Source organism: Caloenas nicobarica, chromosome 17, assembly GCF_036013445.1.
Source record: "Caloenas nicobarica isolate bCalNic1 chromosome 17, bCalNic1.hap1, whole genome shotgun sequence".
Lineage (NCBI taxonomy): Eukaryota > Metazoa > Chordata > Aves > Columbiformes > Columbidae > Caloenas > Caloenas nicobarica.
Genome location: NC_088261.1, coordinates 6,474,103 through 6,490,800, shown reverse-complemented (window position 1 = coordinate 6,490,800; position 16,698 = coordinate 6,474,103). Strand labels below are relative to the sequence as shown.

Here is a 16,698-nt window from a genome sequence, read left to right as displayed (position 1 = left end):
ACTTGGTCCCTCTCAAAGTTGTTTTTAAGTGTAACCCAGAATATCACCGATCACTATTTTCTCAGGCCTGCAGAATTCCAACCTGACTGCTTTCTCCAGTGGTTCAGGAAGATCGGTAGACCAGGACTGTATTTCAAGTGGGAGAAAAGAAGGGGAAAGCAGAGGAGAAGCCTTTTCAACCACTGTACTGGACACAAAGGCACAAACCTCTTTCTCTCTCCTAGGGAGAAGACCTTTGTAAAGTCCTCTGGGACAGAGGGGCTCCTAGATAACAAAGACCTGAGCACGGCAGGTCTCTTGGACACATGTACAGTATTTAAAGGTGAATTTGGGTCTGTACCTGACTCCGTTAGATGCAGACAGTCCTGTGCTGGGGCCCCCAGCTTGAGGCAAAGCCCAGGTGCTCTGTGCATTGAGTCTCGGTGTTGACCTTGCTCCAGACAAAGTCGGTTTGTTATAGGGCACGAAGCCAACGCTGGAAGAACTTACTGACGCTGTCCTACCAGGAACCTGATGAGAAGTGGAAGAGTTGGGAAAGTTTGTCATGGAGTGGCGGTAGCGTGTGGTGATGGGACCAGTCCCACTATTCAGCCAGCACTGCTGGCAAGAACAAGCCACCCCTGTGTGAAGAGGTGCTGGGGAGGCCATCACCGGGTACGGGGCATCCAAACGTCTCTGAATGCTGCGGCGGAACCTCGTGGTCTTGTTGGTCTGGACTTGAGCCACAAGGTCCACTTCGTAGTTGTAGCCCAAGGGTCCGAGATCTACTTGGTGCTGGTTCATGGCATGGGCTTGCTCCAGGAACACGCAGACGTTCATCTCGTAGGGGGACCACCCGCCTTCATCGTTCTGCCACTCCCAGACGATGCCCTGGCCAGCGGCGGAGTCCCCGGGGAAGAGGTGCCTGCGGACGGCCCGCATCGTCCCTGCATGGGGAGAGGGAAAAACACCAAAATCATCTTGTGAGCAGCAAAATAAATGGGACCTGGTCTTGGGAACTTGTTTCTGCACAGATCTGCAGTGTCTACATCACAGTGGTCTTCATCACCTCTTCCTCGGCAGGGGCACTAACAGACTTTCTCTTCCCGACAGGGCTGAGATTGGCCATGAAGCTCAGAGAAACGTAATACCCCCAAGATCCCCATCCCTTTGCCAAATCTGATAGCGAGCTGGCAGCAGGTTCAAAAGCTGCTGGGAGGAAGGGTGGGAAAGAAGGGAAGGAGAGAGGATGCGGAGGACAGACACACCCGAGCACAATGGCACAGCGATCACATATGCCTCCCTGACGCTAAAAAAAGTTTAAAAAAAAAAAAAAAAATCAGGCTGAGGCACGGATCTGGTTAAAAAAAAAAAAAACAACTCCCACAGCCTTGACAGCAGAGTAACTATAGAGACATGACACCATCGGAAAGTGCTTTGCAGAAGCGCTTAAGGGGCTAAACACCTACTTTGCTGCACAGGGTTTGGGCAACTTTGGTCTTGGGGGAGCAAGTGAAGTCCCACAAGGAGGAGGAGGACTTTGGAGAGGGGATGGACAGGGCCAGTGGCGCCTGGCTGCTGGGAGATACAGCGAGACTAGAGAGGAAAAGAAAATGAAGTAATTTGGAAACCGGAGAGAGCAGCTGTTCAGACAAAGATAGATAAATGAAAGCAGAGATGCTGCTCTTGCAAGGCTGCTCAACAGCAACAGCAGGAGCTCAAAACCCCCTGGCAGCCTGGCTCTCCAGCATGACTTCACTCCTGGTGAATTTATTCCTTTCTTTATAAAAGAAAAAGCCTAATGAGAGGGAGGTAAGCCACCCTACAGGACAGAAGCTCTGCAACCTCTGCAAAAACAGGTTCTTGCAGCAGGGTCAAAACTGCTGGTGTTGGGAAAATCCTCAGCAACGCTCCGCACCGAGAACGAGGAGCAGGAAACGCCACAGGGCAAGCAAGTCTGGGGATGCAAGAAGAGTTCAGAGAACAGCAGCAACAAGAAGAAAAAAAAAAAAAAATCAAGATAAAGCCTCCTAAGAGGTCATGAGAGTTATGACACTGTGCTCTAGGACCCCAAGTGAAAACAGGCACATTTACAAGTATCTGCACCTAAAGCCTGTGGAGAACTGTCCCAGGATACCCATTGGCAGGTCAGAAGCTAAAAGCAGCACAGAAAGGATTTGAGGAGCTTGTAAGCAATCTGTATTTTTAACGTCCCAAAAACAGCAGCAGGGAGAAGGGCTTTTAGGAGTCAATAACAAGACCAAAGCCACACACTTGGAAAACATTCCCCTTCCCCCAGGCTGGCAGGGAAACATCCATTCCTCCCCGGGTGGGCAAACAGCTGTGGCGAGAGGACAACTCCTGCTGCTCCCTCACATTCACTCCCAGCTAATCTGCCTCGACCAGCAGCTGAAACCCACAGCTAATCCTGCCCACAAGATCCCCCAGCACAGCTGCCATTCCCCGTTGGTGGGGATACTGGTCCCGTTAACACTGGCTTCCTGTTATTCTCCCTGGCTTCCTTTGAAGAGCCTATTTGTCTGTCTAATAGCTAATGAGCAGAATACAACAGCCTATTTTTTGCTCTGTTTAAAGATTTTTTCATGGGGATGTTTCCTGCGGAGATTCTTTTCTCCAGCACATGACAAAGGTCAGCTGGCTGCTCGCTCAGAAAGGTTCACGTTTTAAGGCAGAGCCTTGCAAAGAGAAAAAGCTTTGCGTAGAACTGGGCTGTTGAAAAGGGGATATGAGAGTGTTTCCAGTCGTCACGTTGTAAAGCACACAGGTACTTGCGGAGGGAGGCTCACAGACCTGGCCGTTCTGCTCAGCATCCCTCCAAATCAGTGGGAAACACAGCAGGAGAGCTGTGAAGCAGAATCGGCTTTTTTGTTATTAACGGCTCAACCACAGATCTCATCCGAGGAAAGCTGAGATCACGTCAGCCAAAGTCATTTCCAAAACTGTATCAGGCTGTTCCCCAGAGGTGACCAACTCCAAACGACCCTGAAGTGGACGACATTCACTAGGTGCTTTGAGATCTCTCCCAAGGATCTAAAGAGATACAGACCTTTGTGGAGTGACAGCTCCACTCACAGAGAAGGGTGTCCCATTCACACTGGGACACATCTTTCACCCTCCCCACCCTCACTAAACTGGGCCATTCCCTGACAAGGACTCTTGCCCATGTGCTGGAGCACAGCCTGAAAGGACAGGAGGCTGGAAGGTTCCTTCACAAGTTTGGCGTGAAGAAAACAAGAAAGAAACAGCCGCTGGCGCCAGCTCTGATGGTCTGTGCTGTATTTCTTGAAGGCTCAGCCTCAGCAGCGCTTCCCGGAGCTCAAACAGGCCACGTTGAGGATAAGAAGCCCTGCCAAGGCATCCAGCTAAGCAAGCTCCTCACCCGGGACACTGCTAGCAAAACTAATCCTAAAGTCATCAAGTCAGAACAAAGACAACGGATGCAGCTGTGATAACCACTCGCATTTGCTCTAACCGCTTCCATTTCCTGTAGGAATTGCCCAATCGTGCAGTTGATTCAAGATATTGCTCAGTTATTGCTTCAATTGGCAAGAAACCAGCACGCTGCCCATCTCTAAAGCTTGGGGTGATGCTTGACTGCATCCCAGGGTGATGGGAGAGATGTTGGCAAAGGGGAAACCAATGCACAGAGAATTTTCCAAAGCAGCCATTCATTTGGGGTGTGTAATTTGGGATGTCCCTGGATTTTCCAGAGATGAAGAGCATGCATTCCAGCCCTGCCCCCTTTCTAAGCTACAGCTGCTCAGCACATCTGGAACCAAAGAGGGTAGGAGTCACCTTAGCAAATTCTGAGCTGCTAGCCTTAGTGACCCCAAACAGAAACAAGATGAGAATGAAAATTAGGTCTCAATCCTGCTATTAAGACCAGCCCACCCTTCCTCCCTGGGAGGAAGCAAGCCAGCCTCGTGCAGCACAAGCAGGGGGAATGTTCTGCTGCAGCGTTACGGCGTTCTGCGGGGGCTGCAGGCTCTCACAAAGCAGATTGCGCAGGGCTGCATGCCAAGGTAAAGCAGCTGGCACTCCAGTCACGGAGGGAACAAGGGATTCAAACGGGAGGGTCTGAATCATAAAAAGGCCTTTTATGCGAGTGGTCTTGAATGGATACCCATTTCCAGCTCCGAGGGCTCTGGCTCACAAGCTCTGAGCTCCAGAGGTCCTGTGATGAGGCACCTCAAGAGATCACCGTAGATTCACACCAGCCAACACCAATTTGCTCACATGTTAATACACTGGACAGCAGACAGCATCAGCAGAGACACAAACATACCACCCATCAAAGAACTGCCCAGCAGAGTGTTGTAGGGCTCTCCTGTGCAGAGCAAGGTCCTGCTTATCTCATCAAAACCCCAGCACGGGCAGGGAAGCTCCCTTACCTGTATCCTGTCGGAACTGCGTCAAGCTTGGGATGTCAATGACGTAGGGCGCCAAAACAGGATCCGCATGTCCCAAAGCGATGCTGCTGACAAGCCCTGACCCTGAACGCCGGCCCTTCTGCTGCGAGGCCTGAAAAACCTGTTCGATGTAGCTGCAGACATTCCCTCGGTAAGGCCTCCACCTGCCAAATTCATCCTGCCATTCCCACACCGCCACTGCCGTGGAGTTGCTGCTGTGCCCTGGGGCAGAACCGGGGAGTCTGGACGGCCCGGCCAAACTGCTTCCCGCTCCCTGAGCTGCTGCCATGTTCCTCCCTGAGGTCTGGGCACGCCGCGGTTCCAAGTGGCAGCTGCACTGGCTGGCCTTACACCATTTTCTTCTGGAGGACCTGCAGCAAGAGACAAAGAAAGCACACAGAGCTGAGAATGATGCCTCAAATCCAGCCCACCCCGCATCCATCCCACACAAGCCATTTAAGAGAGGGAAACAAGCTTGGTGTTTCACAGAAGATGCTCACTATGCATTTAGGAGACTAGAGAGAAGTGGATTGCCCTCAAAACCTCTGGTCAAGGGCAAATGAGGTACCAGCACCCACACCTTGCCAATGCTAGGATCTTTTCTTGCTAATTTAGAGCAACGAGTAGAATAGAGACTCTACTTCCTATGGTTTGTGGCACACCTGGCTGCAGCTTCTCGGGTTGGAAAACAAGGAACATCTTGAAACAAAGGACAATCTGCAACAACAAAGACTCAAGCCATTAAAGGATGACTTGGGGAAGAACAGAGAATGGGGTAGGAGCCTTGGGACATCCAGATAAAGACACAAAGGGCAGTGAGTAAATCCTCACAGAAAGCAGAGACTTAAGATCACCACCACTCTTAGCCCACAAGGGATGTAAAAAAGTAGACTCAAAGCCACTGTATGGTCACCAAGCCACCCAAGAGACAGCAGAGGTCTGAAATTCGGCATTCCTTGTCTGCTGTGTCATTGCAAGGAATCCTGTCCAGACCATCTGGGCACATGTCTTGATGCCCGAATGCCAGACACACCACTTGGAGATCCCTGTGTTGGTGCTCATGAGCAGGTGGGTATGACTGCAAATGAGTTAAATTCATTTTGTTGTAAAATAAAGTCGCCTTCTTCCTCCTAAGGTCTCACATCATTGATTGCTCGCTTAACTCCTAGCCGTCAGCAGGGAGCTGTGAGCTTCCTTCCCGTCAAATGGAAAAGTTCATCTCTCCCAAGAGGCAGAGCAGCAGTGGGTGGCTTCCACCGGAGGATGCCATCTGCGCGGAGAATGACATCCCTGACGGAGGGGGGAAGATCCCACGCTCCGTAGAGTGTCCCATCCATCATGCTCGTGTGCCTTGCTAGCTTAAAAAAAGAAATAGAAAAAGAGCGAGCAAAGAACAGACACGCCCACATGTCTGCATTTATAAGAGGAAAGCAACACTTTCTCCACAACTTCATTGTAAATTAGCTTATGGGCTGCTCTGAGATTTTTACAGAACACCCCCAGCTCAACTGCTGTCAGTGACAAACCACTCTAGATCACCAACAGAAGACCCTGGTCTCAGCAAATGATCTTTTTGATGCAATTCCTTCTCCCCTAATGCACCAAGGATGGTTATTTTACTGCTCAAACCAGCAAATTAAAACTTGGGGTATCAAACCCGACATGTGCCTCTGCCAGCTCTTTTTATGGCAGGTTTCACACCAACACGTCTGCTCCTCAGGGACCACCAGCATGTTCATGCTCAGCTTGGACCAGCATGAGCCGAAGCAGGGTTTTCTGTCCTACCCACCTGCATCAGGTGCTCTGAAGCCCAAATTGAGAGCCAACACCTTTTACCCTCCAAAGTTGTTACCAAATGTTCATCGGCACGTCCTACAGCCACAAGCAGAGCAGGAGAGCAGAGGGAGGCTGTTTGGAGGGAGTCGGTGATTCGTGTTCCTTCCTTCTTGAAATATAGCAGCAGGAAATGGGAAAAAGAGGATATATCCCAGCAGAAAAGCTGCCTCCTTCACGTACAATCTTGCATTTGCTGTGACACTGGCCAGGTGACAAAAGCCCCTTGGACGGCAGCGGCGGCTGAATCCTGCACCACATGCAAGCAAAGGTACCTGGACCAGCCGCACGCGAGTGCCGCGTGCTCTGACATTCGCTTCTCCATCAGAATGGAAAAATATTTCCTGCACTGGGACTGCTGGTCCAAAGAAGCAGCGAGGGGCGGGTTTCAGCCTCCTGGCAGTTCTCGCTGCTGAACGCTGCTCGAGCCAGCAGCTGTTTGCAGGGATTGGGAAGTGAGGAATGCAGGAACGCTTCGGTAAGCCAAAATTACACGAGTCCCTGAGTTAAGGCAAACGAGAGGAAAAAAAAAAAAAAGTCCTGAAGTTGCAGTTCTTTCCCTGCTCTATGAATTTAGCAGCACACAAATATTAAAAGCTGAGAAATTAAATACCAGAACTGCTGGTGCAGTTTTCAGCCCACCCCCTGGGGCTGCCGTGTGTCACAGCAAAGCAGAGAGGGTTTGGGGCAGCAGAACTATGCAGAGATGTCTGGCTGTGGCTCGGGATGTGTTATACATCCCACTTTGTTATAGACGCCAGAGTAGTTCAGCTGCAGCAGCTCCTTCACGCTGGCTCCATCCTGGGAATATCGGCAGTGCCGAGAGAGTAACTACATGTTTTTGCTAAAATCCCACAGACTGTAACACTTCACCGTGAGCTTTAAAATTGCCCTGAAAAGCTCAAAGTCCTACCAATCCCTAAAAGCTATGTTTATTCAGCAGTTTATCCAGTCCTGGCTTCAATTAATAATCCTGTGGACCACCTTGCCCCAAATTAAAACAAAGCTTCTGACTACTTGAAGTACAAACTTCAACATTCCATTCAACTGCTCTCTACTTCAAAGGTAATTTGTAACTTGGGCTCAGATCTTGAATTTGTTTGGTTGGCCCTTTATGCCTCAGCGCGACTTCAGCAACATTTGCCCATGTGGCTTTAATCGAAGACTTGGACAGGAAAAGAATTTGGTGCATGTCAGTCGTGTTTCCCAGCATATTCACTCCCTGCTCCTCAAGCTCCAGCAAATGGTGGTGAGAAAGCTGCGGAGCGGCAGGTGGGAATTAAAGCATTTGAAAGACATATTTAATTGTCAAACCTGTTCTACTTCCAGGAAGCAGAATTTCCTTTCATTTTAAATGTATGATTTTAAAATTCACAGGTCTGAGATGATTCCTAAAAATGCCAAGTCTCTTTTTAAGTTTTTGAACTGAAATTGCCAGCGCTGATAAAAGTTTCGATGATATGCCAGTTTGTATCTTGCAAAGAAAGGGCCTCAGAAGCCCTTGAACTGGGCTGCATTAAAAAAATAAAAATCACCAGGCTGGTAAAATAGAGACATTTCAGCAGGTTGCTGAGAAAAGAGGGTGTCCAGGAGGGATTTGTTAAGCACCACTAACGCCATATGAGAGATGGGACTGGAAGGGCTACAAAGAGCCCGTGTAGAAGATTAACACATGGATTAGGAGAGCACACGAAGCTCAGAAAGGCAGCGGGGCTGTACTAAGCCCATGACCCTACACAGGGTGCGAGACCAGAGCAGCATTACAGGGGCCCTGGGCCACCCTGACCCCAAACCACCCAGCCAGGGCTCCCCCAATCGTTCGATCTGCACTTCTGCGCAACCTGAGCTGTGAACACAGCCATGCAACAGGGTTTGAAACTCTCACCAGGTAACTCGTATCTAAACACACCTTTGCGTACACGAGCACCCAGTGCTGACCAGCACACAGCCAGCAGCAACCCAGGAGTAAGAACAGAGCAAGGTAGAAGAGGGGAGGTTGAATCAATAACTCCAGCGGCGCAGATCGATCTGTCCTCAAGACAGTCCTGCCTTCGCTGATCCTCACGGCACAAGGTGGCTGGGTTGACAGCCAAAAGAACAGAAGAAATAAAACCCCCGACCGCTCCGAACCTGGACTTCTTCCATTCAAAACAAGCTTCAAGAGGGTTCCCTTGGGAGGAGAAAATAAAGATCGCAACTGAAACAGAACAAAGCCTTTGCCTCGCAGCTAGGTAGAGAGCTTATTTCAGGCACAGGTGAACAGGAAAGCAGAGGCAGTGAGAGGAGGGCAGGTACATACACCTGAACACGGGGTCACACCGAACCCCCCATCCCAATCCCTTGCTCCAGGACCCTTCTGGGCGCCGAAACAGATTATTTATATGTGGGGAGACTGTTCACGCGTGAGGCTGCGAACCTGGCAAGGTCTGGAGGGCTCCTCCAGCTTCCCGAAAGCTTCGGCTCCCACTAGGACGGCAGCGCCGGGAAGGGCTGAGCCACGTCCTGCCCAGGGCAGCCCGGCCCCGGGAGCCCCCGGCAGCACCCACAGCCCCAGCGCAGCCCAGGCAGCCGCCCCCCGGCTTCAACACGGCACCCCCGCTCCCGACCGCCGGCCACCCCGGGGGAAAACCCGCCCCGGGCCCGCAGGGGCAGGGGGTGTCCGGGCGGCACCGACTCCCCGCAGGGGGCTGCGGCCTGGTGCGGGGGGAACCGTGTCCAGGCCGAGGGGGGAACGGCCCCCCGGGCCCGCAGGGGAAGGCCCGGTCGCCAACCGGCCGCGCACCGACTGCTCCGAGCGGGCTGGAGCGCCCCGGGCAGCGGCAGGTTGGGCCCGCGGCGGCCGCGCGTCGGTACCGGTCGCTCGTAGCCGTGATGGCCACGGAGGGGGAACACTCACGGACGGCCCGGGCCCTCCGAACCACAGGGAAGAGGCTGCCGGCGCTGCGCTGCGCTGCGCTGCGCTGCGCTGCCCAGCCCAGCCCAGCCCAGCCCAGCCCGTCCCGTCCCGTCCCGCCCGGCCCCGGCCCCGGCCCCGGCCCCTCACCCGAGTCCCGGCGGCGGTTGCTGCGGGGCGGGCGCGTCCCGGCGGCGCCATGAGACACGGCGGCGGGCACTGCGCATGCGCCCGCGCGGCCGCCTGGGGGATGTAGTGCGGGGGGCGGGGCCGGCGGCGCGCGGAGCGGGCGGGGCCGGGGCGAGCGCGTGCGAGTGAGCGTGACAGCGCGTGCGTGATGCGGCGGGTGCGCGTGACAGCGGGTGTGGCACCGAGTGTGACACCGAGTGTGGCACCGTGTGTGGCACTGTGTGTGTGTGTGACACCGAGTGTGTGACAGCGGGTGTGACACCGAGTGGGGCACGAGTGTGTGACACTGAGTGTGACACTGTGTGTGTGTGTGACACCGAGTGTGTGACAGCGGGTGTGACACCGAGTGGGGCACTGAGTGTGACACTGTGTGTGTGTGTGACACCGAGTGTGTGACAGCGGGTGTGACACCGAGTGTGGCACCGTGTGTGACACTGTGTGTGTGTGTGACACCGAGTGTGTGACAGCGGGTGTGACACCGAGTGGGGCAGCGAGTGTGGCACTGAGTGTGTAACACTGAGTGTGTGACACCGAGTGTGTGACACTGTGTATGTGTGACACTGTGTGTGACACTGTGTCTGTGCGACAGTGTGTGTGACACTGTGTGTGTGTGACTGTGTGACACTGAGTGTGCGACAGTGTGTGTGTGACACTGTGTGTGACACTGTGTGTGACACTGTGTGACACTGTGTGACACTGAGTGTGTGACTGACACTGAGTGTGACACTGTGTGTGACACTGTGTGACACTGTGACACTGTGTGACGGTGAGTGTGTGACACTGTGTGTGACGCTGAGTGTGACACTGTGTGTGACACTGTGTGACAGTGTGTGTGGCACTGAGTGTGACACTGTGACAGTGTGTGTATGTGACACTGAGTGTGACACTGTGTGTGTGACACTGAGTGTGTGACAGTGTGTGTGACACTGTGTGTGACACTGAGTGTGACACTGCGTGACACTGTGTGTGTGGCACGGTGTGTGTGGCACTGTGAGTGTGTGACACTGCATGTGTGAGTGTGACAGGGTGTGTGACACGGGCTGTGCACGTGACACAGCGTGTCAGTGTGATAGTGGGTGTGTGTGACGGTGGGCGTGTGACACAGTGTGTGTGAGCGTGATACTGGCTGTGTGACACCGGGTGTGAGACCGTGTGTGTGTGTGCGTGTCACCGCACGTGTGCGAGTGACACGGCCACACGCGGCTGGACGGCGCCTGTGGGGCCGTTTCCAGACACGACTCACCCCGCCGGGGTGATGTGTGGGTCCCGGGGGGCTGTGACCCCCGGAGGCAACGTCAGCCAGGGGCTGCTCAGCTACAGCCTTGGGGAGACTTATTTTCCATCTCACTTACATTCATGTATTAATAAATCAGCAACAACCCCTGGAGACGACTGCCACGCTTGCTGTTGGAGCACGGGATGGGGATCATTAAATATAATGCACGTGTGCAGCAGCTATCCCAACAACACAGCCGCCTCCAGCAGCCCCCTCGCGAGATGGGTGTGTTTATTTAGAGATTGCATTAATTCTGGAGCACCCCGCAGGTCGGTGGATCACTTTTTAATACTCTGTTAGAGCTAGGTCAGACCCCACCTGGCTTTTTCCCTTCAGCAGCGGAAGACAAAACCACCACCAGGACATTTCAGAATCAGGAAGCATTTGTGAGTCCTTATCAAACGACTTTAAACTCCCCTGGACTTTACACCCAGCAGCACTGAGTCACCTGCAATATGCCGTGACTTGCCTGCTCCAAAAGGCTTACATGGGACGTTATGCTTGGACTCAATAATTACAGAAAAAAATACCATATAGAACTACCTTACACCATAGGCATGGAGAAACATTCTAAAACTCTGCTTCCTGGGTTAAATACGAGGGACTCAACTTTCTAGAGTTTACATAGGGTCAGTTTTCTGCTTACAGAAAATGTTTAGCACCAAGAACATCACTGTTGCAGCTGCAGTAAAAATCATCCGGAGCTGAATCTCCCTGCAGTTCAACCTCGTATGCAAACGCCCATGGATTTCTCTGTTCCAGGATGGATCGGACTGTCACATACTTGAGCTCAAAATACTCACAAAGTACTAATAATTGCCAAATATGATTAATAGCTTGCTTATAATGTGTCTATTTAAGCAAAAAGTTTCCCATTTACAACTTGGCTGTTTAGAATTTCCGTCTCCTGTGGCTGTAATAAGGAACTGAAGAACGATGCGAAGGTTTTTTCCTTTCTACCTCAGTACATACAAGCCTGAAAAATAGATAGATACGCTTTGTAAAGCTGTGCTGGGAGCAGATCCTGATCCATGTGGTTGTGCAGGTGGACAGGCATTAAATATCTGATCCTAAACAGGAAAAGTCTTCAGTCTCCCTCACTTGTCCGAGCCACAGGTGTGTGCCAGGATGGTCCAGCACCCTGGAAAGAATTAGCAGAGCTGTGGCACCATGTACAGCATGCATCCTGGGCCTGATGAACAGCCGAGCCCATCAGACCCCGCTGCACAAACTCCTTCAACTATTCTGTGTGAGAGTGGCTGCAAAGATGCTCGATGCTCTTGGAGCATGAAAGGTGAGCCTCAATGTCCAGCTCCCCTTAAGGACCCTGCTTACTATTTACAGGGATGCAGACCTCATAGTCCTCACTGCCTGCAAAAATATTTTATATAGTTTTTACCCTAACAATCCATAGAGTTTAACACAGTCTCTTATGGGTTTTTTTGTTTAGTTGCTTGGGGTTTTTTTGTTGTCGTTGGTTTTTGTTTTGTTTTGTTTTGTTTTGTTTCCAGCAGAATCCCTATTTCCTGCACTCACACACTGAAACAACCTTCTCCGCATGGTCCCCAAATCCGCTGCAAAGCAGCGAGTCCTCCAACACGGGACCATCTTCTGTCTGGGCCATCCCCACACCGGCGTACCTAGCCAAATATTTGTCTTCTCCCGGTTTCTTTTCTTGCAGCGAGGCTGGAAGGCTGTTGAATTAATTTCTCCATGGCTGCTCCATCTCATGTGTTTTTGATTCAAGGTCCTGCACTAGTGTATAGAAAACCTGGAGCTCCAGGCTCTGTTAAATTGCCAGCGTTAGCCTGATGCTCTGGGGAACAGCCCAGCCACTTAGAAAACTCCCTGTCCAAGCTCTGCTGTGATCACTGCGGCACTCTGAATTCACAGCCCACTTGATTTCAGATTAATTTCCCCAAGCAGACAAACCTGAAGTGACAGGAATTAGGAAGAAATTCCTCGGCAGGCAGAGGATAATAGGTGAAATTCTGTTTCATTTTCCTCTGCAGCAGCTGCTGCTGGTCCCTGCCAGGGACTGATGAGACAAAGCAGAGATGGGATCTGTTAAGGCCATCCCACTCTTATCGGGTGACCTTGGTCTCTGACACCTGGGATTTGGCTGCTGAAGGGGATGTGTCCCCGGTCCCTGCTGGTGGTGGGAGATGCTCTGTGATCTCTGCTAACCTCCCTGTGCCCCACTGCTTGCCTTCTCTAGGGAAATCAAGGAATCATGCATGGTTTGGGTTGGAAGGGACCTTTGAAGACAATCTAGTCCAACCCTCTGCTGTGGGTAGGGACATCTTCCACCAGATTGGGTTGCTCAGAGCCCCGTTCAACCTGACCTTGAACACCTCCAATGATGGTGCATCCACAGATGCTCTGGGCAACCAGAGCCAGGGTCTCACCACCCTCAGCGTAAAGCATTTCTTATGTCCAACTTAAATTTACCCTGTTTCAGTTTAAAACCCTGGTAAATGAGGGTGGTGAGAGCCTGGCCCAGGTTGGCCAGAGAGGTGGATGAACCATCCCTGGAGACATCCCAGGTCAGGCTGGACGGGGCTCTGAGCAACCTGAGCTGGTGCAGATGTCCCTGCTCATGGCAGGGGGTCCACTGGATGAGCTTTGAAGGCCCCTTCCAACCCAAACTGTTCTATGATTCTCTGATTCTATGATCACTGCCTTTGCAAAATCCAGCCAAGAAACCACCAGTGATGGCTCCTCTGGGCCATGTGCTTGGCCGCTCTGGCCATCTTTACCTTCCCACCAGTGCTAATCACAGACAGCACTTTCCCTGCCCGGCCCCTCCGTGCTCTCCCCGCTGTGCCTGTCGCCGTGTCCCCCAGAGCAGTTGGTTCCCCGGGGGTGACACTGACTCCCTGCCCGAACCCAGCCTGGCTCCCAGCTGCTTCCAGCGATTCTTCCTGAAAATGCGTGCCACCTAGTGCCCACCCGGCCGTGTGGCAGCCGAGCATGCCATCCAGTCCTCCCGGGGTTTTCTGTGTCATCCTGGACTAGCCAGACCTTTAAAGGTCCCTTCCAACCCAAACTCTGCTGTGATTTTAATTGTCAGGCTTGGACACGGCATCTCCATCCCACGCAGGTTCATGCACCAGCAGGCAGTGATGTCCACCTGGTTTGTCTGTCCCCATGCCCGTCACCACTTCTCAATCACACGCTTCGGCATGGTTCGAGCTCTCTGGACTTTATTTAAAAGCACTTAAGCTGTGGCTGCAGCCATCCTGTCTAACGCCGGTGATGCTTGAGCAGAAATGGGCTGAGAAGCCAGCGAGTGCTAGTCCCAACGGACACATCGTTTATGGGTTATTGTCCCACAGGACCCCAGTGCAGGATGAGGTTTTACCCCATGTCATGAGAGGGAACACAGAAAAAGGAGGGAGTTACAGGCACACTCCACAGCTAAGGATCCACAGCAAGTGCCTTTGCCGTAACCAACCGAGAGGACCCAGCTCCCCTTTCCCCATCCCCTCTCCCGCCCTACAGACCACGGCTGCTCGGCTCTGGGTGCTGATCAGAGCCCGTAGCATGGGCCCGCTGCCCTCTGCAGAGCTGCCTGTCAGCGCCGTGTCCTTGGGCTGCTCCTTCCCACCTGGCTGGGGTGGTTTCTGCAGCACGTTGGTCAGGAAGCGGATTATCGGGAGGAACAAAGGTGATTTTGTCCAGGGAGGGGTGGGTACCTCTCTCCCAGCTCCAGCGTGCTGCAGCTGAGGGCAATGCTGAGCCTCTCTGGGGGTGCAGCTGCCCTTTCCGCAGCCCTGCCCTTACTTCGGCACTTACCAGCTGCCAGAAAATGCATTAAAATTAGCACTTTGCTTACCAAATAGCCCAGGGGTGTTCTTGGACCACAGCTCCAGCTGCACTAAGGCAGGGCTTGATGCCAGGACAGGGGAATCCAAATGCTCTTGTCCTGCACATATCTCCTTCCCTTTCCCAAGGCTGCTGGACGCCGGCTGGTTTGGAGTGTGAGAGCTCCTCTCCTGGGACCCCACATTGCAGGGTTCCCCGCTGCCTGTGCCCTGGAGCAGCAGAAGGAGCGGAGGAAGGCACGGATGGAATGAGGCTCCATCCCCAGCAGGCACAGCATCCTTCGTGCCGGTGCTCCCCAAAGCACAGGTGGCAGCAGGAAGGAAACCCCTAAATACTCAGTGATTCAGATCAGCAATCAGCAAGGGAAACCTATCATTCGTTATAAACTCACAACAGCAACCAACGTCCTGAGGAACAGCTCAGCCCCATCCTTTCCTCCTGCCAGCAAAAAGGTGCCTTTTGTTTTAGCTTGTGGCTTTTTTATATCTCACCGGGCTCTTCCACTAAATCACCAATGTATTTCCTAGCAATGGTGTAGTACATATAAATGAGTTTATGTCTCCTCCCTGTATTTTTCTAGCTAATTGAAAAGGGAAGCCTTTTTTTTTTTTCTGCAGATTTGTGAGCTGATAGTTTTCCCAAGCTTCCACCCATGACCGTGCTGCTGCCATAAAGATTCAGTGACAGCTGCTGTAGCTGCCATCCACCCGCCGCCATAAGAATCTGTAGCAGATGCTGCTGGTGGCACATGGCAGATGCTGCGTGGACGTGGGTATGGCCCTGCTCAGCTCTGAACCCCCAAAATCCGCTCTCCCCAGAGCATCAATGATGTCCTCAAGTGACGAGGCAGCAGGACCATCACGAAGGACAAAAAGAGCTTTTTTTCCTGGCGAACAAGAGGACAGCTTTGCTGCCCTGTGGAATTTTGTAATTAGCCTTTCTTATGTTGTGGCTCTTCCCTGAATAAGGCTGGCTGTGTTTTCTCTTCCTCAGAGCAGCATAAGCCCGTAGCCTGATACTGCTAAGCCACTCAAAGAACATGCAGTAATGATGTACACACGGAAAACATCTGCGGTGCTGCTCAAATGGCCCAAGAAATCGTGGACAGGGGGAGAGCATCTTCAGGCTAGCCACCTTACCTCTGTGTGTTTGCATTTGAGGAGGTTTGCATCCCTAGTGTTCAAAGTCTGGATATGGATCGATGCTCAAGCTGATGATTTCCAGCCTGGCAGCTAGCCAGGATGATGGAGAGTTTGTCAAAGTTTAGGCAAAACAGACTTAAAAGGCACCTTTGAAACTTGCATTTGCAAATCGGCTAATGAGAACTTTGCTGCTACTGGGAAATAAAAAGTCAATGCCTAATTGCTAATCACTGAATCCCTATATAAAGTAATGGCAGATGGGTAACCATGCAGTTAGTGACAATTGTAGCCGGAGCCTGCTTTGTACTGAGTTAAAACACGAAGCTCAGGCATTTAAGGGCATCTAAGGGTCTGGGATTTGTGTAGGAGCAAACAAACAATGCAGCAGCAAGAGCAACCAGGGAACTGCTGCTTCTCATGAACACGAGGACAGGAATCCCGTTCATCATAGGATTGACTTCTTCAAAGCCAAAAGTATGCCAGACTCCTAGAATTGCTGGGGAGCTTAAGAATTCACAAAACTAAGAAACCAGGTGTATTTGGGGGTCCTTGTTCTGTAGCTGTCAAGGCTGCAGAGACCCAAGAGTCTCGTATTGTCAGGCTTTAGCTTGCAGTGATGCTTAAAATGATTAAAAGGCTCTAACAGTTAAAAATGGTTAAATACACACTTCCTTTTAAAATAAAGAGTGATGCCATGGTTGGGTGCTGAAGGACACACGAGGTGATGGAGGTGGATGGGGAAGGTTTCCAGCCCTGGGGTATGGGCATCCCTCACCACAGGTCCCTCTAATGTCCTCAGCAGAGCTGCCTTGGATCAATCGCTGGGCAGGAAAAGTCCTGCAAAAAAATTACCTCTGAAGGCAGTTTCTTGCCCAGGAACAGGCAGGGAGGACTACGGTCCCCAAGTCCCCTGGGCAGGGCAGGAGGCTTGGGACCATCCCCTTCTGCTGCATCGCAGTGCTGGCTCAGGCATGGACAGAATATTTACCAGCAGGTGGTTATTGCTGTCTTCCTTACCAGGTGGGCATTGGGAGAGCCGGGGAGGGAGGTGGGAAGGAGCTGAAAAGCCCAAATCCTCTGAAATAGCTCTCTGCCTTCCCCTGAGGCGTAACCCAGGCTCTGCAGGCA

At 52.2% G+C, this 16,698-nt stretch overlaps 1 protein-coding gene across 6 annotated transcripts in view; it reads right to left on the bottom strand.

Moving 5' to 3' along the window:
• DTX2 (deltex E3 ubiquitin ligase 2) overlaps positions 1 to 9,359 on the bottom strand; it is a 32,367-nt gene extending 23,008 nt beyond the window's left edge. For 3 of the 6 annotated variants that reach the window (XM_065646932.1, XM_065646936.1, XM_065646937.1), the window contains exons 1-3: positions 9,286 to 9,359; positions 4,392 to 4,780; positions 341 to 926 (exon numbers count right to left, since the gene is read on the bottom strand). In XM_065646932.1, coding sequence (XP_065503004.1) covers positions 341 to 926; positions 4,392 to 4,698 — 893 coding nt within the window. In that variant the 5' untranslated portion in view covers positions 4,699 to 4,780; positions 9,286 to 9,359. Of the gene's footprint in view, positions 1 to 340; positions 927 to 4,391; positions 4,781 to 6,198; positions 6,520 to 8,151; positions 8,413 to 8,658; positions 8,693 to 9,285 lie in introns of those variants that run through there. The other 3 variants (XM_065646933.1, XM_065646935.1, XM_065646934.1) reach the window with 3 other exon arrangements.
• Positions 9,360 to 16,698: the final 7,339 nt, after the last annotated feature.